The sequence below is a fragment of the Branchiostoma belcheri genome, unplaced genomic scaffold (genome assembly GCF_001625305.1).
Source record: "Branchiostoma belcheri isolate BF01 breed outbred unplaced genomic scaffold, Haploidv18h27 scaffold125, whole genome shotgun sequence".
NCBI classification, from domain to species: Eukaryota; Metazoa; Chordata; class Leptocardii; order Amphioxiformes; family Branchiostomatidae; genus Branchiostoma; species Branchiostoma belcheri.
Window position 1 is genome coordinate 690,677 of NW_017802658.1, and position 25,401 is coordinate 716,077.

The 25,401-nt window shown below is 36.5% G+C and overlaps 1 protein-coding gene across 6 annotated transcripts in view; it reads left to right on the forward strand.

The window, feature by feature from the left end:
• The window catches only part of LOC109463395 (synaptotagmin-1-like), a 31,493-nt gene that overhangs the window by 4,093 nt on the left and 1,999 nt on the right, over positions 1-25,401 (forward strand). Inside the window, exons 2-7 of one of the 6 annotated variants that reach the window (XM_019760198.1) lie at positions 302-414; positions 21,042-21,215; positions 21,701-21,882; positions 22,611-22,670; positions 23,209-23,346; positions 23,970-24,077. In XM_019760198.1, coding sequence (XP_019615757.1) covers positions 21,101-21,215; positions 21,701-21,882; positions 22,611-22,670; positions 23,209-23,346; positions 23,970-24,077 — 603 coding nt within the window. In that variant the 5' untranslated portion in view covers positions 302-414; positions 21,042-21,100. Of the gene's footprint in view, positions 1-301; positions 415-8,153; positions 8,239-12,807; positions 13,082-21,041; positions 21,216-21,700; positions 21,883-22,610; positions 22,671-23,208; positions 23,347-23,969; positions 24,078-25,401 lie in introns of those variants that run through there. The other 5 variants (XM_019760202.1, XM_019760200.1, XM_019760199.1 and 2 more) reach the window with 5 other exon arrangements.

The following is a 25,401-nucleotide window of genomic DNA, read 5'->3' on the forward strand; positions in this document are numbered from 1 at the left end:
TGCATGCATTAACTTGTTTGAATGTACAAATGTACATGTATATACTATGTTGTATTTATGTATGTATAATTTGTAGTTTTGCTGAACTGTGTTAGATATAGCCACTCAAATCAAAGCGTTTTAGGGGTCTATTGCAATCTTAATGCACCAGTACCTTCTGATACCTAGATGAATTGAAGGTTTTTCATGCACATTTAAGTTCATTGCATATAGTTGTCTATGTACATCCTATGGTTTAGATAGAATCTTGTAAGTCATATTGTAATGACCTGTGTAATAGTGGTTTTATACCCTGTTCCAGCCCACAGCACACACCAAGCAGAGTTGTTCAATATCCACCAGACACCAACCCTTTTGGGCGGAGCCCTGAGTTTCTCTGGCGTCTGCACAACTCTGGAACCTGGCCAGATTTTGGTGAGTTCAGCTGGCGTTTCGGTCGAATTCCATTATACTGTCAGTGTTGTCCAAGTTCTACCACATTTGTAAGGAGATATGTAGGGTGTTTTGTCTTTGTAAAGTTGCGTTACCAGTTACGTATGGTCCAAGGCCAGGAAGTCGGCCAACTTTTTGGTCAGTTCAGCTAATGCATTGTTCACATTTCATCACTATACTAGTATACATGTTCATGTTGTTCAAGTTATGCCACATTTATAAGGAAACACGTAGTGTGCTTTGTTGTTGAGTTACAGGTGATTTCTACAAGCCTTTCATCTTTAACTTGTACGTCAGACTCTATGGTCTGCTGCAATATCTACAAGTTGTCTTTCTTCACATCCACATTTAACGACTATTTATAGTGTCCTGTTTGTGGAAACAATTTTCCTTGAGAGAACCACCTATTTCTGTCTCTCAAAGGCTCAGAAACATCCCTTTTTACAAGATACAAAAATTGTGCCCAAATTTTATGTCCTTTCTTTTGTTCCACGCTTAAAAATTTAAAGATCATAGAATAGTAAAAACCACAATTTGTTATAAAAGTTATGATCGATTGTAACCTAAAGCCTATATTGGAAAAGCAACAGCTGATCATGGTACATCCTGGATTTACTGTTTAACAGTATGAAGGACATTCTACATCCTCACTGTGTGTCAAAAGCATTACCTAGACCAGGTGGTGCATTTCCCAAGGTTTAACATGGGAGCTGTTTTATTGCAAAGCAATATACCTGTGTTAGATCCGGCTTCGGGTCTATTTTTAGTCATGAAGCTCTGTCTAAAGAGTATGGTACACAGTCTACTGATTCAAGGTTTCTATGGGTTTAAAGCCGAAAGTCTAAGTTCTCTAACTTAAAAGCTGATCTAGTACAGTACTAATCGGTCCCCTTTTGTACACTTTATTTGGCTATGAAGATTTCATAGACATCTTATAATCTAGTCTACATGTTAAGTGGTTGTGTGATTGTAGAACTGTTCTAGTAATCCATAGAAAGTAGATTATTTAATCTTGATGCTTCTTAAAATAGGTCTTGTGTTTTTATACTGTGAAAAGTAATACTTTGAAATTTTAAAAATAACACCTACTTTAAGGAGAACTTTGTAGTTCTGGGGAACTTTCTAAGGACATGGATCAAAAGATTCCATGCCTTGAGGAACTGATAGGAGTCTAACTGTTGAAAATTCAATTTTGCAAACCATAAGGTCAAGTAAAAAGTCAAGGAAGTTTTTGAAGTAATAATGTCCAGTGGGCATAGCAAAGAGCTGGTACGAATCATTGAAGAAATGATGGAAACTTCAAAGAGGGCTCATCTCAGATTAGAAATGTTGAAGAATTTCTATGATCATGGCATTAGAATAAATGTTGAAAGTAGTAGCCATGGAAGTTTTAAAGTGTTCCCATCTTGCTGAAATGCTGGGTTGCTGCATGTATTGCCCATGGTGCTTTGAAAGGGCAAGAAAAAGAGTTAGTAATATACTAGGTATTCTGCTGTGTTGCATGCATGTTGTGTTTTTGAATGAACTGATAACTCCCCTGCCACTAGATTCTAGGGCTTTGTTATTGGTAAGCACATGTATGGTATCTATCAGTGACTTCTAGATCTTTGCTCTTTATTTGAATTTTAATGCACTGTCATATAAACATGTAATGTTTTTGAAATCTATACTGAATGCATCTAATGTCAGGATGCTTGATTTAAGGTTTCCCAATGTATGAATGAGAATATTGGCAATTGGCATGTAGCTGATATTAATAATTGTAATAGCCACTTTGCTATAGTAATATGTCTTTCACAGACAAATTAATAAATTCAATCACTGAACTGGTCGCAAGACTTAGATTTCATTAAAAGAAATCATTTCAAGAAGTCATACTATATATCATAGCATGAACCTGTAACCCTTTGATATAACGTTTAATTATCATATAGGATAAAATTATTTTGATCATTCTTGTACTTTTCTTGTTATTAAAAGTTTGACTGATTAATTTTCTAGTAGTTTTTGATTGCTAGAAAAGATTTTCACTGTTTGTAATTTCCCTAGTGGCAAGAAAGCTCATTCAAATGCCTTAATTGGAGTCAAGAAATAATTGGTCTTCTTCCAATTCCGTCTGTTAAACTTTAAAGATAATGGCCTTGCTAGAACGCAAAAACCTGATTTACATTGTATACACGACAGATCTCAATTAACTTTCCTTCCTACGCGTTTTACGCATGGTTTTAACTTGTTTATTTTTCGTGGAAAAGTCGTGTAAATTGTGTTTGAATCACAATTGAAAGCTGTCACGGAGAAAGTCGTGTAACATTTTTTGGAAAATCAGTGTAAAATGCATGCACTAATTAGCTGCAATTGCATATGGCTATTACGCATAACCACACGCGATTACGTGAACATCTATACACATTTTACTCAAGCATTGCACGCAATCTCGAGAATTACATTTGGACAGCTTTGCACGCATTTCAATCAAGAAATGCAGGACATTTTATGATTTAATCATGTTTTACACAATTTTTGAAGGCGATTTGCAGATAGAAAGTTATTCAAGATCTATACTGTACTGTACTTTGATTTACTGATTCCATGTCCAGTACATGTTTAGAATTCCTGTGATGACTAGACCAGGATGTCCCAGAAATATGTCTTAAAGGTGGTGAATGAGAAATTTTGACAGGTTTCCACTAGAGGCAAGACACGGGATCATCTGTGGATATGTGGCTTATTTTGGTGGGTGGATGGTTTGTACGGATCACCAAAATGATGGCCCCCTGGAGAAACTGATGTCCTATAATTTATTTTCTAACAGCCAAGCCATCAGCCTTCATTTCAAACTTCGTGGAAACAGATCCCAAAGGTGGGCAAAAATAACTCAGGAAGATGACAAGAATCATTGGAACAGTTAAAAAAATGAAAGTTTGTACAATTCTTAAGATGTCGTTGTCAGGATGATATGTTTTCTGTTGAAAATAGTGTCATGTTTAGTAGTGCAAGGTTTAAGAAGAATGAAAGGTAGCAGGGCAATTTAATCTTTCCAACAGAAAGAAATGAATAAATATGTGCATGCAAAACTTTGAACCAATACAGACCTTTAGGCAACTGTTTCTGGCTTTGTAGCTACATAAGAATTTTTATTAAAGATGTGGATGATACATGTATGTGGTTAGGTCTTGGCTTACTAAAAGAAAAGACTAGACTTTGGATCCCCTAGCAGCTTTCCTTGGCACTATAGCAGAACATGGTCTTTCCATCTTGTTTGCAAAAAGCACTTTTATATATTGTAGTTGAATAGCATAATTTAAGAAGGTATACATGATATATTCATCATGTATATGTATTATTTTGGTTAGGCCTTGGCCTACTGAAGAAAAGATTAATACAGGTAAACTTTGGGCCCCTGGCAGCTTTTGTTGGTACTGCATCAGAACTTCCAAAGTTCCAGTCTTTAAAATATATCGCATGTGGTAAAAAGCACCCATCCATATTCAGATGATACTGCTATTCAGCATGTTTAAAAGTGCTAATGCTGTTTAATACCTTGAACATTTCATGTCAAAAATTGGTATGCTATCCATGGTGATGGTACAGAATGAAGAATATCATGGATATCCCTTGCCTAACTACCTGGGGCTCAGCCATAAATCTACTTTGTCAAGTTAAGGAGTTCAGCCAAGATGATTTATAAGGAAATCTTCTTTTTGGCATTCCTAGCAGGACAGTTCATGCTCGAGAAAATTTTCTGATCTTTCGAGCAGTCTGACCTGGATACATGATGAGAGGACTTGAAATATGATATTATTCTGCTACCTGCTACATAATTGTAAGAAATTTTATGAACAAATGCTCAAGACATTATTCCTGTTATGCCATATAACACAAGCTTTAGTATATTATTGCTTAGCTTAATTGTTATTCATAATGTCAATTCTGAGCTTCTTTTTCCTGCAAAATTGGAAGTATTTTCACCTTTTATAATCTAGAAAAAAGTTTCAAGCCCTAAACATGATCATTCTGGTAGATTCGATTTGGAGTAGGATTATATGTTAAAGGAATTGAAATAACTTTATAACCTTGCCTTAAAGGTTTTCCCAAGGGTACCCACAGATGAAGTCTTCTTCTCATCTTAAGATTAGACCACACCAACTTAATTTACCAGGTTTGCAGAAACTAAATTGAGTAGGATGATAAGATAAAGATAAAAGGAGTATCTATGATAAACTCCTATGCTTCTATAATTGTATTCCATAATTGAATATATCTGAAACAATTAATGGATAAGGATATGTCACTCAATGAAACTTGCCTATCTAGAAATACAAGGACTTTCTTCAACTATTGGTGCCAAAATTATGAGCCAACAAGGTTGGCATGTGCCCAGGAAGCTAAATCTAACCTAGCGAATCCAAGGATCAAGAAATTGCTAAGGCCTTACATGCGGTAGTGGCTGCAAAATCGTATCTTGGCACAAGTTCCAAAAACACTGGAAATAATGGCCGTGCGAATTTCCTCCGCCGAACAGATTACATTCTAAAGGTGTTCCATTTAGAAGGCTATTACCACACTGTAATAACTTGTGAATAAATGTTGATGGCAACTCCATTCTTTCACTAATGAGAATCTGTGACCTTTCCCAACTAGAACCCAGTAATAAATGGTCATTATACAGACTGTATTCACCCAGCATTCTTGATGTTGAACTTCGAGTTTAAACCTGCATTTATTTTGAACTGTAATTACTAGATGCTGTCCATTTCACCTTTGCAGGGATGACTTTTTGTCTGAACTGATACAAGGGTTGGAAAAATGAGTGTGTCTGAAAGACTGCGCAGATTTTCCTTATTGATGACATTGTCTTTCTTGATTTAGTCTAATAGCCTAAAAGTATTAAGGGCAGTATGTAACAGGACTGCAATTATATTTCAATTTCGTGAAAGGTCAAGTTCGGAGGATACCCGTAAATCATGAATGACCTTGAACTTGAAAGCATCCTTGCTGATTTTTTAATCGACAACACTTTAAAAAAGATGAATCCTGTATGCATTGCAATTGTGGATGCTATTAAAAAATTGTTGCTAGTAAAGTATAGTAAAGTAAAGTAAAGTAAAGTAAAGCTGTAATAACATGCTATTAGATATACAGATTAGTTCTGTTTATCCTTTTATTAATTTCATAGTTTGGTTATGTAGATATGATTTATTTCGTAAACTGTATGTGTACAAAAGAAGTTAAGATTGTTGTGTTGCTTATTCTTACTGGTATTGGTTAACCCTCTCCTTGCTTAGATAGCCTTTTTGGTAGGAAAATTGTATTCATTACATGGTAAGCTTACTGCAGCAGGGAGAAGGTTAACTATGTTATATGTATATATGAAAAGAAATCACCATGAATCCAGAACTTGCCATGGAAACAAACTGTTGTTTGAGTATATTTATCTGATAATTTGTCTTCAATATCCTAGGTAATTGTATCAAGGCTATTTTTAAACACAATTTGACATTTTTTGCATGATAGATTCCAGAATAAGTTACCAAGTAGACTATCTGTTGCCACACTTGAAGTGTGTAAATCATGTTAACGTCCAAATATTTTGTTCCCTTGGAAACGAAGAGGTTTTAAACCTTCTGTTTTAACATCCCTGCAGTGTCCTAATAATAGTCATTATTCTGTACCGTAATTCTGTAAACTTTTGGGATGGTTTTATTTTCGTGGTGCCCTCTCTACTTCAAATTTTCCTTTCCAGTTATTACTACTGTATGACACGTGTGCTTTAACTGCAAAAACTTCTTCCCTTCCACCAAAGAGCAATAAAACCACTCAAAATTCATTTTTTTGAAAAGGTGCACTGGTGCACCCAACGTAGGTGCACAAAAATTTTTGGGATGCACCATATAAAATAAAACCTAATTACAGGTCTTACTGATCCTCTTTTAAGCTTGAATCTGAAATGGAAACTTAAAATCTACAGTAGTACAACAAAGATTTTATTATTTTGCTGACACTTAGATGCCAAGAATATCCTGTATACTATTAATTACTTTTAGTATACATTTGATATGTACAAAAATACCTACAAAAATATTTGGATTCACCAGTGCACCCACTGAAAAAAAATTAGGTGCATAGCTCCAATGTTGGGTGCACTAAAGTGCACATGCATCCAGTATTTCGAGCCCTGCCACTGCAAAATTAAATGACCTTATACTATATAGTAGTCATGTTCATTTGATGGTCTGAATCCTATGTACCTGCACTGGAAAGGAAATACATTGTACCTCCGTTCAGCATGATGCTTATATCTTAAGTCATAAATTCTGTCAGTCAAGCATGAACTTTGCTATGATTGAAAAACTGCCTTCTGGTTATAAGATAGGTGGTTTCACACCTCTTCTTTAGTCTTATCTTGTCTTGTAAGAAGCCTTCAGAGACTTGATGACGTCATGTCTTCTTGCAACAACGTGTCTTGGTTTCCCAAGAAGCAAATCACCCTCCCAACGTTATAAAGATTTGTTTTTTGTTGTTGACTCTACTAAATGGTTAGCTTCAAATTCCAGAAAAGAGTGTTACATGTTTGAAACCATTCCTTTTAACATGAGTTAAAACAGACCTACTACTATCAGTAAAGTGCTGCTGTTGTTGCAATGTTTCACATCTTGATTTGTTGCTATTTTTGGTGAGCAGAAATGTACACTGCTATAGTAACTGTAAAAGATTAAACTAGGATGTACAGTATCTATTTCTGTAAAGACAAAATAGCAAGCAAGCTTACTATTTGTGTGTGATTCTTTTTATTGAACAAAAGAATTTGATTATACAGTCAGTCTTTCCATACATGGCATTTTTACACCATCTTGTGGTACATTAAATACATTACTTATACATGAAAACATGCTACTGCTGTACTCCCATATGGTGGCTGAGAATTCAGATTTCAATCATTATGGCATTAACATGATTAAGTTAAAGTGTGTACACAATCATGTATAAGCAAACAAAAAGATTGGTAGCTATGGACTGCATTTTAAAAATGCTCTAACTGGTGCATGACCATTCCCTGTACATTTTGTAACTGCCCATTGGACCTTAAAAAATCAAAACAGGAGAACATTTGTCACTATTGACAGTTGGTATGAAACCAGTGTTCCATCCGTATAGGATACACCCACTCGTAACACCTTACGGCTGTGTCTGGTGTAACTTATAGACAGATACGTCAAGATTTTTTCCTTTACAGAAGTGTACAAGTCAGATAGCCATCTTTGAGGCACCCAAGCAGTAAACTAAATCCTCTGTTATCTTGTGTTTCCTCTTCTTTCTCAAGTTATGTGAAAGAAAAATCACCCTTCCTGGCTCTGAAAGGGTGTGCTTACATGCTGCTTTTACTTTATTTCTTCTTTCTATAATATATTGCCTCTTACTTTCTATACTGCCAAACAGAACTGTAATCTAGATTTAGTTCTCCTGTAGACTCAACAAATATCCCGCTGCCTCTCAAGTCCCGGGGTTTCTCTGATACCGAGCCCTTTGCAGGAATGTACATCTTGATACAACCCTCTTATCAACTGGTCCTAATTGTTGTTTGGCATGTCCCCCTCCATCAATAATGGTGTTTTGAAGTTCAGCAGTGGCAGGAGTCGTGATTAAAATGTCCTAGATTGTTGGTAACCATGACAACAAGACCCAAAAGACTGACCGTAGTTCGGTGTACGTCACATAGCCCGCTCTTGTACGGTCCTTAGCTGCGGAGGGAGCGAGGTGTAGGATTTTATATCGCACGTGGTAAAAAACGTGGGCCCAACGTTATTGGTAGGTACTTCCCTTATTGGAAAGATAATAAATATTAATTTGTTAGCATACCATAGTACGTAGAATGCCATATTGGCTGTCAAGTTTTATATTAACAAAATTGTGCCCTACTTTTATTCACCTAGAAAGATTAGCATTTATAGCACATATTGAAACAGGTGCACTAAAACTGATTTGACCCAAGATGCGTTTAATTTTTTCTTCATTTTGGTGTCATATCTATTTAGGTTCTACATTGTGTAATCTCTGTTAGGAAACTCCTTTGTGGGTTAGTAGAAGCTGGCCAAGTAGTTTATTGTGGCCTAACTTTTCTGACAACTTCAGACAAGTCATTTCTCCTAGCTAGTAGTAGCCTGAGTTCTACTAGTTTTATTTTCTCTGTCCCATAAAGAAGACTTAGTATTGTAGAGACTTACATTTACATTGTAACAGCAACTTTTAAAACTCTGTCTCACACATACAAACTGAAAACAAGGAAGTCTTTTTGACCTAGGTTGCAGAAAAAATGGTAAATGTACTTTGTACTGGGCATATTTTGTAAGAAAAGTGCATCTGCAGGGCACGGTCTTTTGGGGGTGTTTCTTGGGCCATTGGAGATGCTTGTATGATATTACTGCATGGAGAGCCATTTTATTACATCCTATCTTGGCTTGATGGTTGTAATTTCACCCTTGCCACTTTTTCAGCAGTAGGGCCAATAAGTATTACAGTAATGTCTGATCCCAGTCCTATATTTTCATACATGGTTACATAAGAGGATGTTGTCATGATGAATACAAAGTACTCGCAGTGTTACACAACTGGATTATGGAATTATGTGTTGCAATGATTTAAGCTTTAAGCAAATTTGTTAGAAACTACATACTGAATATATTGTAAGTAGATGAACTATATAAAGCTCATTCAGTGTGAATTGAGCACAATAATTGGTAATTTCTTTACTGTACTTTTTGCATATTAATGGCTAATTTTTCAGGCATCTTTCATATATTTCCTACCTGTATTTGGGCATTCAGTGTATTATAATGATCTTGAACCAAGGAAATATTTCCACTTAAGAGAAATTAAAAAAATTAACTTCTTCAGCATTCCTTGAATACAGAATGAAATCAGTATGTAGTGGATAACATGGGTAAAAAAATGTGTGATGACTTGTTGATGTGATATGAATTGGAAAATGACTCCAGGATGCCATAGGATGGGCAGTTATGAGCGCAGTTTAGAGTCCAATCTCATGTAAGGCAATTTCTCCTCTCTGGTGAATTATACATGAAGGACGTTCCTTTGCAGTACAAGGTCCAACTGTATGTTGTATAGCATTCTTCCTAAACCAAACTATAAGGACATTAAGAGTTAGAGTCCTGGAATATTTTAATTTAGTTTATAAACTTTTGTGCCAATTTCATATTTTGTTGCCCTGGCTTTTGTCATGAAAGATTGTTGCTGTATCATAACAATATTGTTTGGGGCTTGTCGGTATGTGTGTGTCTGTGTGTTTCTTTCTGTGGTTGAATGACCTGATACATCATAATGTAAAGTTGTCTATCGATTTGTTAATGGCACATACGTATATTTGCTCTTTGTTTAGTAAATACATAGTAGTTCAATGGATGCACATATTATTTTCTACCATTACCTTGTTTTCATTAGCCCTTATTGACAAAATTTTTTTAAAGTTCATGAGTTTGACAGTTTCCAGAATGATACCTTTTACATGCTCATACATGTCGCAGTTAGATCATGGATGCGCATAATAATATAGTATTTCCTACCATTACCTTGTTTCCATACTCACTTATCAACAACATGTTAAAATCTAAAGAGTTTGACAGTTACCAGATATCATTTACATAGTAATTACATGTTGTACATGAATGTACATCATAATTACTGCCATTATCATGTTTTCCTACTCCATTATCAACAAATTTAAGAGTTTGACACTGCCCAGAATGATACATGTACCAATCTAGTTACGTCATGGATGTACGTATAACATGTACATTTCCTACATGTATTAGTATCTTGTTTTTTTCCTTATTCAAGAAAGTAAAGAGTTTGGCAATTACAATAATTGTACCAGATACCATTTACATACAAGTTGTACAATCGAATGTATGGATATACATACTGTATAATACAGGTATTTCCTACCACTATCTTGTTTTCATCCCCCCTTATCAACATATTAAAGAGTTTGACAGTAGCCAAAATGATAAGAGAACCCCTACTGATAGGGGGATGTTCCTGATTACACCGTGAACTGAAGAGGAAAATGGTGATTTCATGCTCAGTTGAAAAAGTCCCCAGGAGTCCTTCTGCCTACACAACAAGCAGAAATAGAAGCTACCGTAATTTCTCATTTTTTCACAGTACTTTAAAATGCACTGTTTTCAAGGTTACTTCTATACCTGAAATTATTACCATTATCAAAATCATATGTCTTTCAACCCCTCTCTCATCACTGTAAAGATTAAGTTCTGTCAACATGTCTATTTTTCCTCCAACACTGAAATTTTCTTACCGTAAAGACAAAGTGAAATACAGTAGCACACTGGCCCAGGAGAATACCCAAGGGTAATAATGGGAGAAGTATTCAAGTATAGTTCCTATCTGAAGAGAATTGCTATTTTTGGAAAAGATGATATAAGCATTAGCAATATAGTCTGTGTGAGCCTCAGATTTCGCTTGTTCACTTATGGATCACAAAATGTTTGATGTAACAATGCATACATGTATGAAAGGGTGAGTTCATTCATGTTTTAGAAGTCTTTGAGGTTTTTTTTTAATTTGCGAGGAACATTTTTAGAACTAGTCTATGGAAATTTCACTTCTTGATATCAGAGTACAAGTGTAACAATGCATGTTGCAGCATAGGTACTGGTGCATTCATTGATATGATAATAACTTTAAGGGTTTTTGCATTCATAAGGATTAATTGTCATATTTTTAGAAACATCTATTCATGCAATAGCCAGGGGCCCTTTGCCTTTTTTACATGAATATTGGGCCTAGCCCATAATCTTAAAAAAAACCAAGAAAACCCATGGAATCAAATTGGCTATTGAGAACAGAAATTATTTTCCGGCTTCCACTAATAACGCGTATGCTACATGTTGAAAGTGCTTAGAAAATCCATTTGAAGGAGGCGTCTTTGAAATGGATGCCGTCAAGGGGAGTAACAAACTGCACTAGCTTAACTACTCTGCACAGTAAAGGTTTGTAATAGATGAACCTCCATAGCTTTCTACACCATTCTTGTATGTATGGCTTAGGGCAGAAACACTTTTAGTTCTAAATAATGACACTATGGGCTTGCCAAGTCCATTTGTGCTAGATGCATTCCTTTAAACTGATATGTGTTCACGTTGGGACCTTAGAACATAAAAGACGGTGCATATCTCTAGATCATAGTGTAGATTTTGCCATAATATCTGTCAGAAACAGAATTAGTTACCTTAAATATTAACCCTCAAGTGAGCTACTTTGCTTGGGCCTAGGGAAAAAAATTGTTGTGTTCCGGTTTTCCTGACTGACCCTAGCAAAAACCACCAACCCTAGCCTTTATTTTCTTCGATCACTGGCCACTATACTGTATTTCAGTTTTATTTAATGATCTGTATTTGCAAGGAGGTTAAAAATTTTAACCTCCTTGGTATTTGTTACATCTCCAGCTGAAATCTAAAAAAAAGGTAAGCTAAAAAAAGCTAAGTTAAAAAAAGCTTAGCAAAAAAACTAAAGAAAAGAGAATCTCTACCTACTGACCCTAAGTTTTTTTAGGATGAAAATTAACTAAAAACACAACATTAATTTTCCTAGGCCCTGCTAAATTTGTGTCAACAATAGCGTAAATCAACAATAGCAGGGTCAATGAGTTCTCTTGAAGCCTTCAGTAGAATTCCCAAAGTTCAAAAAGCAAAACTGGAACACTAAATCTTCTGTATCTGTACCCTTGGGTGAAGGTATTCACACCTGGTCTTTCTTACATGGCCAGTCTCCTAGTTACCTTGTTTATTCAGGGATTTTAAGAGGGAAGGCGATAGTAGGTCCTTTCTGCTCTGTTAGCTCAGGCAAAAGGTGGTGTCGTTTTTACCCACAACAAAGTTGTTTATGGTATAAACATGGAAAGAAAAACTGATACCCAACTATTATGAATAAAAGATGCATATTTTCATGATGTTATCTAGCATTATTTGCCAGAAAAGACCTAACCGGAGGTGTTGTTTGTTTGTTAGTTTTGTTCAAGGATGTTTTTGGTTCTTTTGTTGTGGGTGTGCGTAGTGTGTGGTTGGGCGTCGTCTGCCCTGCGTCACGACTTCATTTGATGTGCAAATACCTGGCTGCCGGGTGACTCTACACGGTTCAGGGAAAAAGAGAAAAGTCAGGGGTGTTGGGCATTTTTATTTTATTTTTTTCCAGAAATTGAACAATCCAAACATCTTTGAATTGGGTAAGGAATATGCAAGCATTGAATTGAATATGATCAAAGCGTTATTCTTACAATATAAGTGTGTTTTGTAAAGATTTTAGGTTCTTTACAGAGGCTATACTCCCCTAAGCTATCATCAGTGGTATAGTCTTTAGAAGGAAACGACCTGTGTAACTTATAATGTACCAGCTCAGGGGAAGAGACAAGGTTGTACTGAGGAACTCCATAAAAGTGTACCTGTAGGAGTTTTGGATTCAAGCTTGTCAACAAGACGGATCTACTCCTTCAAAATGTAAATCTCCTGATGGAACCCCAGGGGTGTTTTTGAAAGCACAAGGTTCACGTAGGACGTGAGGGATTGTAACGTCAGAACTCCAGCTTGCGTATCGTCTCCTACGACAGGAAGACACTGAGGTAGGAAGGGAAGTTTGTTCGTCCATTTAGATGGCTATCTAAGGCACATATAGGTATTGATTATGTGTTAGGTTAGCAGTAGCGACAGTCGCCATTTCTGTTTGTATGTACTCAACTTGTTTAATGTTAAACACTCGAGGTTCAGCTGTAAGTTTGGTCACGAGTGCTGATTTGCAAGAAATGCTTGTCCAACATTTATTAACATAAAGGGTAAGAATTTTGCTGTAAAGTATAGAGCAACAAGTTGTGAGGTCTGTTAACATTCTCCCTGCTGCCTAACCCCATAATCAATTGAGAACTTCAGTGTGTTAAAGGTTATAGACCTAGTCTTGCTTACACAGTAACTAGGGAATGTTACTTCGTGTTGTGACTTAACATAGAGGGTTTAACATGTTTGGTTAACCTTCAGTCTGCTAAGGTAGCCGTTTGCCACCAAATTTGTATTGGTTATGGGGTAAGGCAGCAGGGAAAAGGTTAAACTAGAACACTGGGTTCAGAAATCATGGTGGCATTCCATAGTCTTCAGAGAAAGTCTCTTTTGTTGACGGCATTGAAAAAGTACTGCTCTTAATGACGTGATATTATTACATGTATGATACAAGATTCTTTATTGACTCGACAGAAGTACAGAAACTTTCTTATGGTCTACTAGTACTACAATCCCAGTTGGTCAGTTTTCGGTTCCAGTTTTCTGTCCCAGTATAACCTACATCGATTAGTACTCACGCAATCTGCAACGTGTCTCCTCCCTAACCCAAACAATAAGGACACACACATGTCCATGCAGTCTGTATTAGATCAATGTAACATCCTGCCCTTTGTTTTAATATCGATCATCATAACATGTGATGTCTGGTTTCAAAGGGACGTGATATTGGAAGCTCAAGATGAGAATTGATTCAGCTTCTTGTGCAAAGTTCATTTTCTAAAGCTTTTTTCTTATGGTTGAGCAACAGTATATATGTACAAGCATGCAGAACAGAGTTTTTGTGGCTATGCACTATTGCATGCTTCAGTGTACATGAACATGAACTTTTGTGCATTGTGTTCCAAAGGATGACCAGTTTTTAACACAACATGTATAGCTGTCAACAATAAAAAAAGTCTTAAATACTGTTCTTGTTGTTAACTAAGTATTTAATTGCCAATGTTTTGTTAGTCCTTCTTCTACCTTTATCCATTGTAGTATACCCCCAAAAAACTAATGTAGTCTATTCTCAACATGACAAGATATTTATAAAAAAAGTTGCTTGAACCTAGCTATATATCTATCCATAAAGTGCATAATACATTCTTCAGATTAGATATAAATTCAAGCTACAACTTAGTGTGCTCTTCCCTTATGTAGTAAGATGCATTTTCCAGCCCAGAACTGTATGATATACAGTCATATGATAATGTTTTTAAATCAAGACATATAGAAACACTCTAAACTGATGCACTCTCAGATTGTAAGGACTTAGTTTCAATCTAACAATAAATCTTGAACTCAATATAAAAGGAACATCTATATGCTTTTAGTGTATTCAACTGAAAGGATATGTGTAAGGAAGTTGAAATGAAATTTTTTGGAAAGTTTGGACCACCATTTAGTATTTACCAAGATTGTTGTTTAGTATGTAATAGTGTAATACATTATACATTGCACAATGGTATTTAATTCTTCTATGCCAAGAAATATGCATACACTTGTTGAATGTTCAATTTCATTCTTCCAAAGGTCAGGGTGGACATTTGAAAAATTATTTGAAATGAAAGGGCAGGCAAGTCAAGAACCATTTATAATTGGCAATTATAAGGAAATGACATCCCCCCATTTGGACATGGAATATCCCTTACTTAATGCACATGTTTAGAACAGTTACTCTTAGCCAAGTTTCTAACCATGACGTCTTATCCTAATAGCTCTTAGTGTGCTGCAAACATTATGACTCAGACATAGTTTCTGTGCTTTGTAATCAAGGCGTCGCGTGTTCAAACCCAGTAGACTTTGGTACATAACGCTTTCTCTGCTTAGCACTCAATCATACCCTACTACCTGCTAGAGTGATTACACTACGGATACAGAAATAGGCAAAGCCCTATACTCCATTGGGAAGGATTGGAATAGTTTCTGTGCTACAGAATGACTTCCTGTAAGTAGGGATATCTTGATAGCTAGCAGGGAATATTCCTGATACTTTAAGAGGAGTTGTCTGGACAGACGTTAGTGCTCTCAAATCTTTTGAAAGTATGCGCCGTTTTTGGAACTGTAGCCAAGAGGCAAGTTGCTGAGTGAGTGGTGAAAAAAAGACATGATAAAACCTCAGGATTGCGTCATGTTCTGTGAACTTTGCCTTGAAATAGTACCTTATTTGGTCAACACTTGTGGTATTTGAACTGAATAGGTAACTAGTCAAATTCATCTTCATTGTGAAAGACTGGTAGTATCCAAATACATTGTAAAGCCTTTGTCACACAAAATCTTAGCCCAGATCTTTAAGCTGAAACTATATACTTTAGCAAACAAAAACCTGAAGTCTTTTCCTTCTTGAATGTATTTAGTCTCCATAATGTTCTCTAGTGACTGGGTAAAGGAAAGGCATTGTTGCGTATAATGGCCAGGTTCACTGCCATAAATCATTTCCAAATTGATTAGCGAAGTCTATATGACCTTTTTACAGTGTTAGTTGGAACACCAAAGGGCACAGCTATGGGTGGTCTCCTGGGCATGTCTTCAGTCAAGCCTGGCTGCACACTGTGACATTGGATGTGACCAAATGTTTCACATGATCTATTACTCTTACTGTTCTGTTAGAAACTTTGGCTTTGAATACGCAGATGAAGGTTTGCTTCATGATTTATTACTGTTAAATAAATCAAACTGGAAAGGTAACGTTTGTAAAGCAAATGCATAATCATTTAGTAAATGATTTACCTTCACCTGGTCTAGCCTACGAAACTAGTACTGTAACAATAGTAACTGGTGCTGTTCTGTTTATTCTCACTCAAACAAATTTCATAATCATATTACATATATATTATGACCAGCCCCTCCAACTGACATGCCACTTGCTACATAATGTAATACCACACCACAGGGTGTCTGCTACAGCACCAAGTAACCATGGTGACAGACATCTGGTCCAAGTCATTGACCTTATATGTTTGGAACAGAAGAAGAAACGAAGAAAATCAATATCTTTTAATGGCTTTAATTATTTAAAACCTTCTTTAAAAAATCAAAGGACTAGAAATGGGTACATCCAAAGGTCAAGTGGTTGCCTCAATTTATGTTGCTTTTAACTTTAGTCAGGCTTTAAAGCAAGTTTTTTTAAGAACACAAATCTATGTTACTTGAGATCTACAGGCTTTTCGAAGCTCTAAACTAACATTAAGATGCAACAGATCCTTTGTACTCGTCTTAAACTGATCTCCTTTTCCTCTTTACAAAGCATCTGCCTGTTGGAGTTATGTGTTTTTCTTAGACATTAAGTCCTGTTCTTACAAGATACGATCTGCCTGTAAAGCTCTATTCCTTTTACCCAAGGATATGAGCACTTAGAGATAGTGCATAAAGCCGGGTCAGATTCACAGATAGGCACAATTACAGTCCTAATATTCAGATCTCTGCCAATCTGATGTAGTGTAATCCTGTAATACATGGCTGCGGTGTACCCGAATCACTGCTCAAAGTCAGCTGGACAGTTTCCAAATGTGATACTAGTCTACAGATGTGGTCGTATTAGGCCACCCCAAGTAAATTTTATGGACGACGTCCATACGTGTATTGATTTTGGCCTGTTCCTAAAAAGAAAAAAAAGAAGAAATTTCACTTCCTGTAATTATGACCAAAGAGTCACGAGAGTGCCGCAAATTGTAAGATTAAAGTAAAACCCGTAATGCAAAATATGAGCACAAGAGACAGGACAGGACGACAACTACTGTTCCACCGATTTATGGCAGTTTTTGTGACGAATAAAAGAACTTGTTGGTTGTTACTCTGTGGTCTCTCATTCAATTTGTGCCCTAACATTTGTCGTCCTTTGGTATATTTCATAGACATCTTGTTTTTTCGGCCCATCTCATTTTTTTTAACACTCTTGCATTAGATTTAGGGTCTCCAGAGGACGTCATCCATAAAAATTACTTGGTGTGGCCTAACAGAATTAATGAATGGTGAGTTCCATCCTTCCTTGAAATGATCTGCCCATCCCAAATCTGCAGTTAGGTGAAAACAACATCGATCAGGACCATGCTAGGATGCCCTACAGTCCTTCCTGTAATGGTAAAACAGATCCGACATGTAAAGTACCTCGCATTTGTCAAGTGAACCTGTAGGGAAGAGGGCGGACCCGTCAAGGCTCAATTGAGATGGGATGCCGCAACACATTAACATAGAGAATACCTGCACATAACTTCTGCAGTGTGCTAGCATTGGTGGCAGAGCTCTCAGAGCTAACTTTTCTGTGTACAGTAAATCATGAAATATTTGCAGTGGTTTTATGGGTGTTTGCAGATTTTGTGCTACAAGTACATGTATATCTCTCATCAATTACATTGTACATGTACTCATTACATTTTGCACCTTCCAAAAATTGTTCTGTCTTGTTTTAGTACAATTGCTACCACAGAATTGAGCAATGTTAAACATAGATGCATTGAGAGTTATCTTTTGCCAGTTTTATTCCTTATGCAAGAAGAAAGTCTAAGGATTAAGGTTTGAGTTCATATTCTGTACATCTCATCATGCAGTGGTCTTACATTTATTGATCAGAAAGTTTTATGAAGAATTATCGTCACTTGAGAAACTAGTCTTAAGTACTTGTGAGAAAATTGAATTATAGAAGCCAGGTGGGCATCAATCTATATAGCCCACTGATAGTTTTCCAATAATTGTGGGACGTATGTCAAGTTCACAGTTATGAAATTGATTTCTATGATGAAGGCTTTATGATAATGTTCATATTACTTATAGTCGGGCATTGAACTACTGTATGTTACTTTGAATCAATAATTTCACACTCTTGTATTACTAGGTGTAGTTATACTGTATACATTGTGTATCTTTTATCTGAAAATGTAAAATGACAGTTGAAATTAGAATTCTTGCTATACTTTTAGTATTGTTTGTACACAATCATAGTACTGCTATCATCAATGTTAGGGCTTGAAATACTGGATGCATGTGCAAATTTGGAGCTGTGCACCCAGTTTTTTTTCTGTGGGTGCACCCAAATATAGGTTTATGTAATACTATGTAAAGATGTTAAATGTATAGTAGTAAACAAAGCAGTATATTCTTAACATCTAAGTGTCAGAAAAATAATAAAATCATTGTTGTAGTACTTTTCTTTAGAAAGGAAACATAATAAGTTTTTGCTGACATTCTACAAATTTTATTTTATATGGTGCACCCAAAAATTTTTTGTGTACCCAATTTTTAGGTTGTGTCTCCAGTGCACCTATTCCCCAAAATGAATTTCGAGCCCTGATCATTAGTCTATATTACCAGAAAAGGGAGATTTAGAAAGGATAGTCAGAGCAGTTCATAAAGTTTGAGATTCTTTTGGCCTTTTGCCCCCATTCCATGATGTACCATGTGACGCCGCATGCACACAGCCTCATTTCATTTTCGGAGATGCCAAAAGTGACAAGATAACTATATTGAAATCAATAGGTGCATGACTATCTGGCTTATTGTACAGTTCAGTCACATCGTGGGATGTCTGTCTGACAGTGAGAAATTGTGTCCAACAGCTGGTAGATAGGTATCGATCAATATGCAGTTACCTGTGAATGAAAGAATGGACAACTCTGCAAAGGTGCTACGTACAAATGTTCTAAACGTAGCTCAATCCAGACATTAGAGTTTTCTGGCCAGCTGGATTTTTTTTCCGTCATCTCAATTTGTTTGAGAATCCTACGGGATACATAAGGATGCTCCCCTGGGAAAATTTTGAAATCTTCACCCTCTGAAATGGAACTGAATATTTCGTACATTTTGAGGGGCAAATTATGCCGGTAGATTTAAGCTTACATTTAGTTTAATGACATCTCTTTCTATATCTTTACACGCAGGCATCAAAGATGACATATTGGGCAAAATTTGTATCTGTCATGAGTTTCAAAATTCCGTCAAATGATGGAAAGACGAATGCTGCATGGCTAAAACACCAATCCAGTTGTCACTAAAGCTATAGAAGTGAGAGCTTGGGCTTCTAAGAAATGGGCAAAGGAATGGCGTCAGCAGAATAGCTTTTTCTATGTGAGTCACTGGGATTTGGAGAGAGGACTTCTGTTTGTCATCCTAACTTTATTGTCTATGCGTAGGAGCTCAAGTTGTCATTGGTCCTGGTCAGTTGGGAAACAGGAGTGAGCTTTTCGAGTCAGCTTTGGATTCTCTTTTTTCTGGATTCTCAACCCTCTCCCTGCTGCCTAAATTATAACCCCCATAAGAAATACAAATTTGGTGACCAAAAAAAAAACTATAATTTCAGCAGGGAGAAGGTTAAACAATGTCATAAGTGTAATCATAAACTACAAATTTCCTGTCATTTTGAGTTTCTCAACATGTACTTTTCAATAATCTAGACAGGCCCATAAAGTTTCTTTCTAGCTGAAAAATTGCCTTTGCAGAACATCATTCAACATATCCAAGGCCTACTACATGTATACATATATGTAAAATACTTCCAGAATGTTCCATACTTTAGCAGATATATTTTACTGTGGCATATCTTTATCATGAACAACAGTCACGTTCTGCCCGACATTTTTCTCGTAAGCCTGTCCTACGCAGGGACGGCCATTATCAATCTAAACGTTATCTAGTCGTGTCTGTGACGTACAGAGATTATCAGCCACTTGTTAGGCCTGGCTCATCAGGCAAGATAGTTAATGTTTCCTGTTTTATCAGTTTGGCAGAAGCAATGCATTTCAAAAGTCTGTATCAGTGTATATATACAACGTACAATCCAATTATGTCATAATTTGCTTCTCTACAGTCCAACCTGTACAAGTGCAAATGTGGCCACTTTTTGGCAGTCCCTTAGATTTTCCCCACTGACACAAGCATGATTAAAATTTCCATCTTTTAAGTGTCTATCTGTCCACATAGACCAGATTTTATTGGTCTCCTGAGTGGGCTCCTTTGGTAGTATTGACTGTAGACTTTTCTGGAAAAATAAAAGTTTGATGGTAAAGCAAGGGATTGCAAGGTTGTAGTACAGTTTGAGCTTTTAGGCTTTTAGATGAAAATATGGACAGACAAGACACAGAGAAAGGCTGGTCACCTGTGGTCTGGCCTGGTCAGTAGTGGTCAATCCAAATTCTCCACTTTTGACAGAACCTTTTCTCAAGAGTAGGAAGTTGCATACTGAGAGTTAGAGGGCACAGTGCCCTTGTTCCCTTGTCGAGAAAAAGCAATCCGTACCAAAAATCATAGGCACTTTACAGTAATGGTTTTGACTAGTTTGTCGTCTTCAATTTTTGCAAATGGGGACACTGCTAATGCCTGTTTTCCCCCTGCAGCAAAAAAAGAGTCTCTCAAACTTCCAGGCATCCAATGCAATCTTCAGTGTGGCAAAGCAAAAGAGATATTCTGGATGAGGAAATCTGTCTGATATTGACATTTACTGCCATTTCTAAGCATATTTTTGTCATCATTTCATACTTGAAGTGTTGAAAATAACCCAAAAAATAAGCTATGTGAGGAATCCCTTTATTTTTTGGTGCCACCCATAAATACAGCTAGAACCAGCCTGTGATATAAAACAAGCCACCGTTTTTCATCAGTCACATCACATTCGTGCCTCACAGATAATTGCTATAGGGATAGGGTTGTTTCAAGTTACTAACATTAAAGGAATGACCAGAAAATCCTGCAGTTTTGCAAAGTGCCGCCCTAAAATTGCATTGGCTGCCTTTAAAACAGTCTGTATACAGGTACTATAATATCTGTGATTATTGTATCTTACAGGTCGTGACTGTTTATTACTAGTAGTTGCTGGGTTGTAGCAGCGGACATCGGCTGTAACCATGACAACCCAGGCAGCAGCCCCCCCAGTGGTCACCACAAAAGCGCCGGCTACGAACGGAACACTCATCGAAGGGCTGTTCAATAATGCCGTGGAGAAGTTAAAAGAACTGCCTAGTAAGTGCCAGCAAGAGTGCTGTCCTGACTCATAATCAGATGTGTTTGGTTTTTGTATGTAATAAATAGTACATGTTTATTTATTAAATATACAGATTGGATTAAAGCAAAGAAATTAAAATCTGAAAGTCTTTGAGAAGTAAATTTGTTTGAAGGAGTCCTTTCTATTTTAGTGTATAAAACTGGTGTGTAACATAACATGTTTAACTGTTATGGAAAACAAACAAGTACTGTAAATCTGACACTTTTTTTACTGCCCACATATTTTTGTATTCATGGTATTTGCGGTCTTATCCGTACCATGAACTTTTCATTATTAATTACTTAATAATTTGCTGACTTTTTTTTGCTGCACCTGCTGCCACAGCGAACATATAGTTCTGCAAACATGTTCATTTTTGTCAGACCGCAAACTTTTGCTAGTTATTGCAAACATACCGTTGCAAAAAACATCCTAACTGTTTTCATTAACTTCCTTGTTCCAGTTCCATTCTGGGCAGTGATAGCGATCGGTGTGGTTGCAGCCCTGCTCCTTCTGTGCTGTGTGATCTGCATCTGTAAGAAATGCTGCTGCAAGAAGAAGAAACCCAAACAGGGCAAGAAGGGCCTGAAGGACTCGGTCGACCTCCAGGAGGTGAAAATGCTCGGAAACCAGTACAAGGAAAAGGTGGCTGCATGGGTGTTTTTCCTTTCCACTAACTTTTCACAGAAGAAAATTGTACATGTACCAACAAAAAAATATGTGGTATTGTTATCAAGCAAGCTTGAAGTAAAATTTCCGACAGAAGGAATTGGGCTTATCCAAATTTTTGACAGTACAACTCTTTGTAAAGGAATATAGGATCATAGGTTGCAGAAAGTATGTAGCGCTCCCCGTCTTGATTTGATTCTTCATAAAACATTGGCAAGCTAAATTATGAGTGTTTCATTTTGGAGCTATCTAGCAACTTATTAGCTTAATTTAACAAACAAAAGATATTCCATTTTGAAATGTGTTTTTTGTGTGACAAATTTCTTTGTACAACATACAGGGACATACATTGTATATAGAGTATAGAAGGGAAAGAATAGCTTGAAATGGCTTCCAGCCTGTTTCAAATTATTCTTTTCTAGAAAGGGAGATTTTGTGAAATTGAAAAGTGATTAAAATTGTAATATTTGTTCCTGTACCCTACCATATTTGCATTTGTCTATTAGGCAACAAGACAGATGAAAATTTGGTGCTGTAGGTTTAAGGGTCTAGATCACTGTTGAGGCTTTATTGGTGAAACTTTATGTAACAGGTGTTACATGGTGGGGAGGTTGCAGAGGTGAGCCGAATCTGCCGGTGCGGGATTTGCTGTCGTGTTTACTCTGCTTAAAATTCTGCCTCTTTTGCTTTCTTTTCAACTGCAGACAGATGAAGAGGATGGCTTAAGCTTGACGGACGTGGAAGTAGAAAAGCAGAGCATTTTGGTTATTATTTAACTACCCTTGCTTAGCTAATCCACGTTTTGTACTAATCTTTTAGTTGACAGTATATTTGGTGGAGGAGCAACTTTTGAAAGACGTGAAAAATAAGTGAAAAAATATGTGGTAGAATCATATTCTAATTTAATCATTGTGTTAACAAATGTGTCTTGTTCAATTTTCAGCTTGTTGAAAACACTACTCACATAAATGCACAAGAAAATGAATTTAAATTTGGTTAAAAGTTCGTGTTCTAACCTAAATGTCTTTTGTCCAATGTACTAATCTTAAAGAAAATTATGTGTCTAGTAACATATAGAAAACTGATTTCAGAAATGTTTTAAAAAATATTCCATTAAGCCTGAGTGTATTCATGTACCTGTTTAAGAAGTAAAGGAAGTTCATTGAAATTTGAAATGTATATAATTAAAATATGCTGATGTCAAGTCCTCTGATTAACACTATGATTTTTTCTACAATATTAAGATATTCTTAACATAAACAGCACTTTGCATTCCTCTTTCGTTAATCAAAAACCTTTTAGGAGGGCGGAGACGATTCAGGTTCTGATGCCTCATCAGAGTCCAGTGATGAAGGTGGAGAAAAAAAGAAGAAGAAGAAGAAAAAGAAGGGATTCTTTGGGAAGCTCCGCAATCCTGATTATTTAGTGTCCAGAGAGAAGGTTGCTGAGTTGTTTCACAGGCATATTGTGGTGTTATTGTTCTAAGGGGTGTGGAACACGCACGGTGAAATAGGGTTTCTGGTTGAAAATACCTTTTTTTGTTTGTCATTATCTACATGTATCTTGTATGTTATGGTGCCATGCTGTAGCAGTGTTCTAGCCTGAAATTTTTTTCCATCATCGCCATTTTGTCTGATGTAACACCAATTGTTGAGCACTACAATCCTAGGGGATTTTGAAATCTTGAGCCTCTGAAACACTAATTCCTGCATTTTGAGGGCCCAAAATTTGCTGGTAGACTAAGCCCACTTTCTTTATCTTAAGCTGAAATTTTTTTCCGTCATCTCAATTTTGACCTTCTGTAATGCTATTCCTGGTAGTTTAATGATGTTTCTTTCCATATCTTAATACACCGATTTTTGTCTGTCAAAGATGACAGATTGGGCAAAATGTCCGTCACGAGTGGCAAAATCCATCAAATGAGGGAAAGATGGGTGCTGGCTAGAACGCTGTATCATAATCTAAATCTGTTCAAATACATGTATACCTACAGTATCTGTGTGTAAGACTATGTACATGTACAAAATGCTGACTATCTATCTGCTGCTGTGATTGACCTTCAGGTCCAGCCTGATATGGATGACCTTGACAGTTACGGAGACGAGGACGACGGCACACCCAAACTGGGCCATCTGCAGTTCTCATTGGACTATGACTTCCAGCAGAACCTGGTATGTTAACTCTGGAATCAACATTTATAATCTTGTAGAACTGTCAATAGCCCCAAATATCTTTTAGTGTATAGAGGCAGTGAACATCCATCCTTGGCCTACGTTGGATGTTTGGTCAACGTTGCATCAGAATTTTGTTCGTTGCAGACGATATCTTTTCCGACACATCATTTGAAAACTACTGAAGGGATGTCATCCTTGAATACACGAATACAACTTTAAATAAGACATTCTTCCAAAGTGCTATGCGCAATACGTTACTTCTTTTGCGCAGGTGTAGTATGTTGTCGGGAAGTGCTGTTTAACTCCCAAACTCTTTCTTAAAGTCTTTGGTTTGAATCTTCCCAAATGCAATGGGAGAACTACCCCCTAGGCCTTGTTCACACCTTGTTCTGGAGTCAGCATTCAATCTTCTCTCTGCTGCCTAACCCAGTTACCCATACAGATTTGGTGCTGATTAAAAAGTTATTTCACTACTGGTAGGTAGTAAGTCTGTTGTCGAAGAAAAATGAGTTCAGCCCAGACTGACTTCCCTATCTTCTGATGTAAATATAAACTTGTGCAACAAATTATGGCAACTCAACTACTTTGTATAATAATTTTGTTGATTGTATTCATGTATGCTTTATCAATGTCATTGTTTTATATATGATTGGAAAGCTTGTTAATAACTTTTTGAAATGATATGTTATTTGCTATCAGCATACATTTGTGGCAAATACCAACTTAAAGGCTGACTACATGGATATAAAGTTGATCCCCCTGAAACAAACAAATTTTCCCTCATTATATTCAGTTTATTTGTAATTATCTGGTGTTGCTACTGTGACGAATACATTTCTTAGTAAGCTCCAACTTAATATAGATTATTCCATTGAAAACTGAAGGAAGGTAGTTCTGAAAATTGTAAAAATTCACTTGATCCCATATCCATCCAATGCAATTTCAGGGTAGTACATATATCTGTCAATATCATACAGATTGCCTTATTCAGAATATTTCCAGTTTTGTTTGCATGCAGTATTTTATACCTTGGGCATTAATACAGTGCAGAAATAAGCCCAATATGAGTCCTTTTTTTCTGGTGGTACCCCAAAAATCAGCCCAGGATCCTACCAGTAATCATTTTGTCACGTTTTTTGGCATTTTTGCTTCATGAATGTTAGATATACATTTGGATAGTATTTTTTAAATTAGTATAAAATGTATGTAGATAGGTGACTAGAATATTGACTTTTCAAAACCTGATTAACGTCCCTTCCTATGGACTGCGATCCTAAAGAGTAGCGTGCATGTCGGGTGAGCGACAACAGCCGGGTTTCGA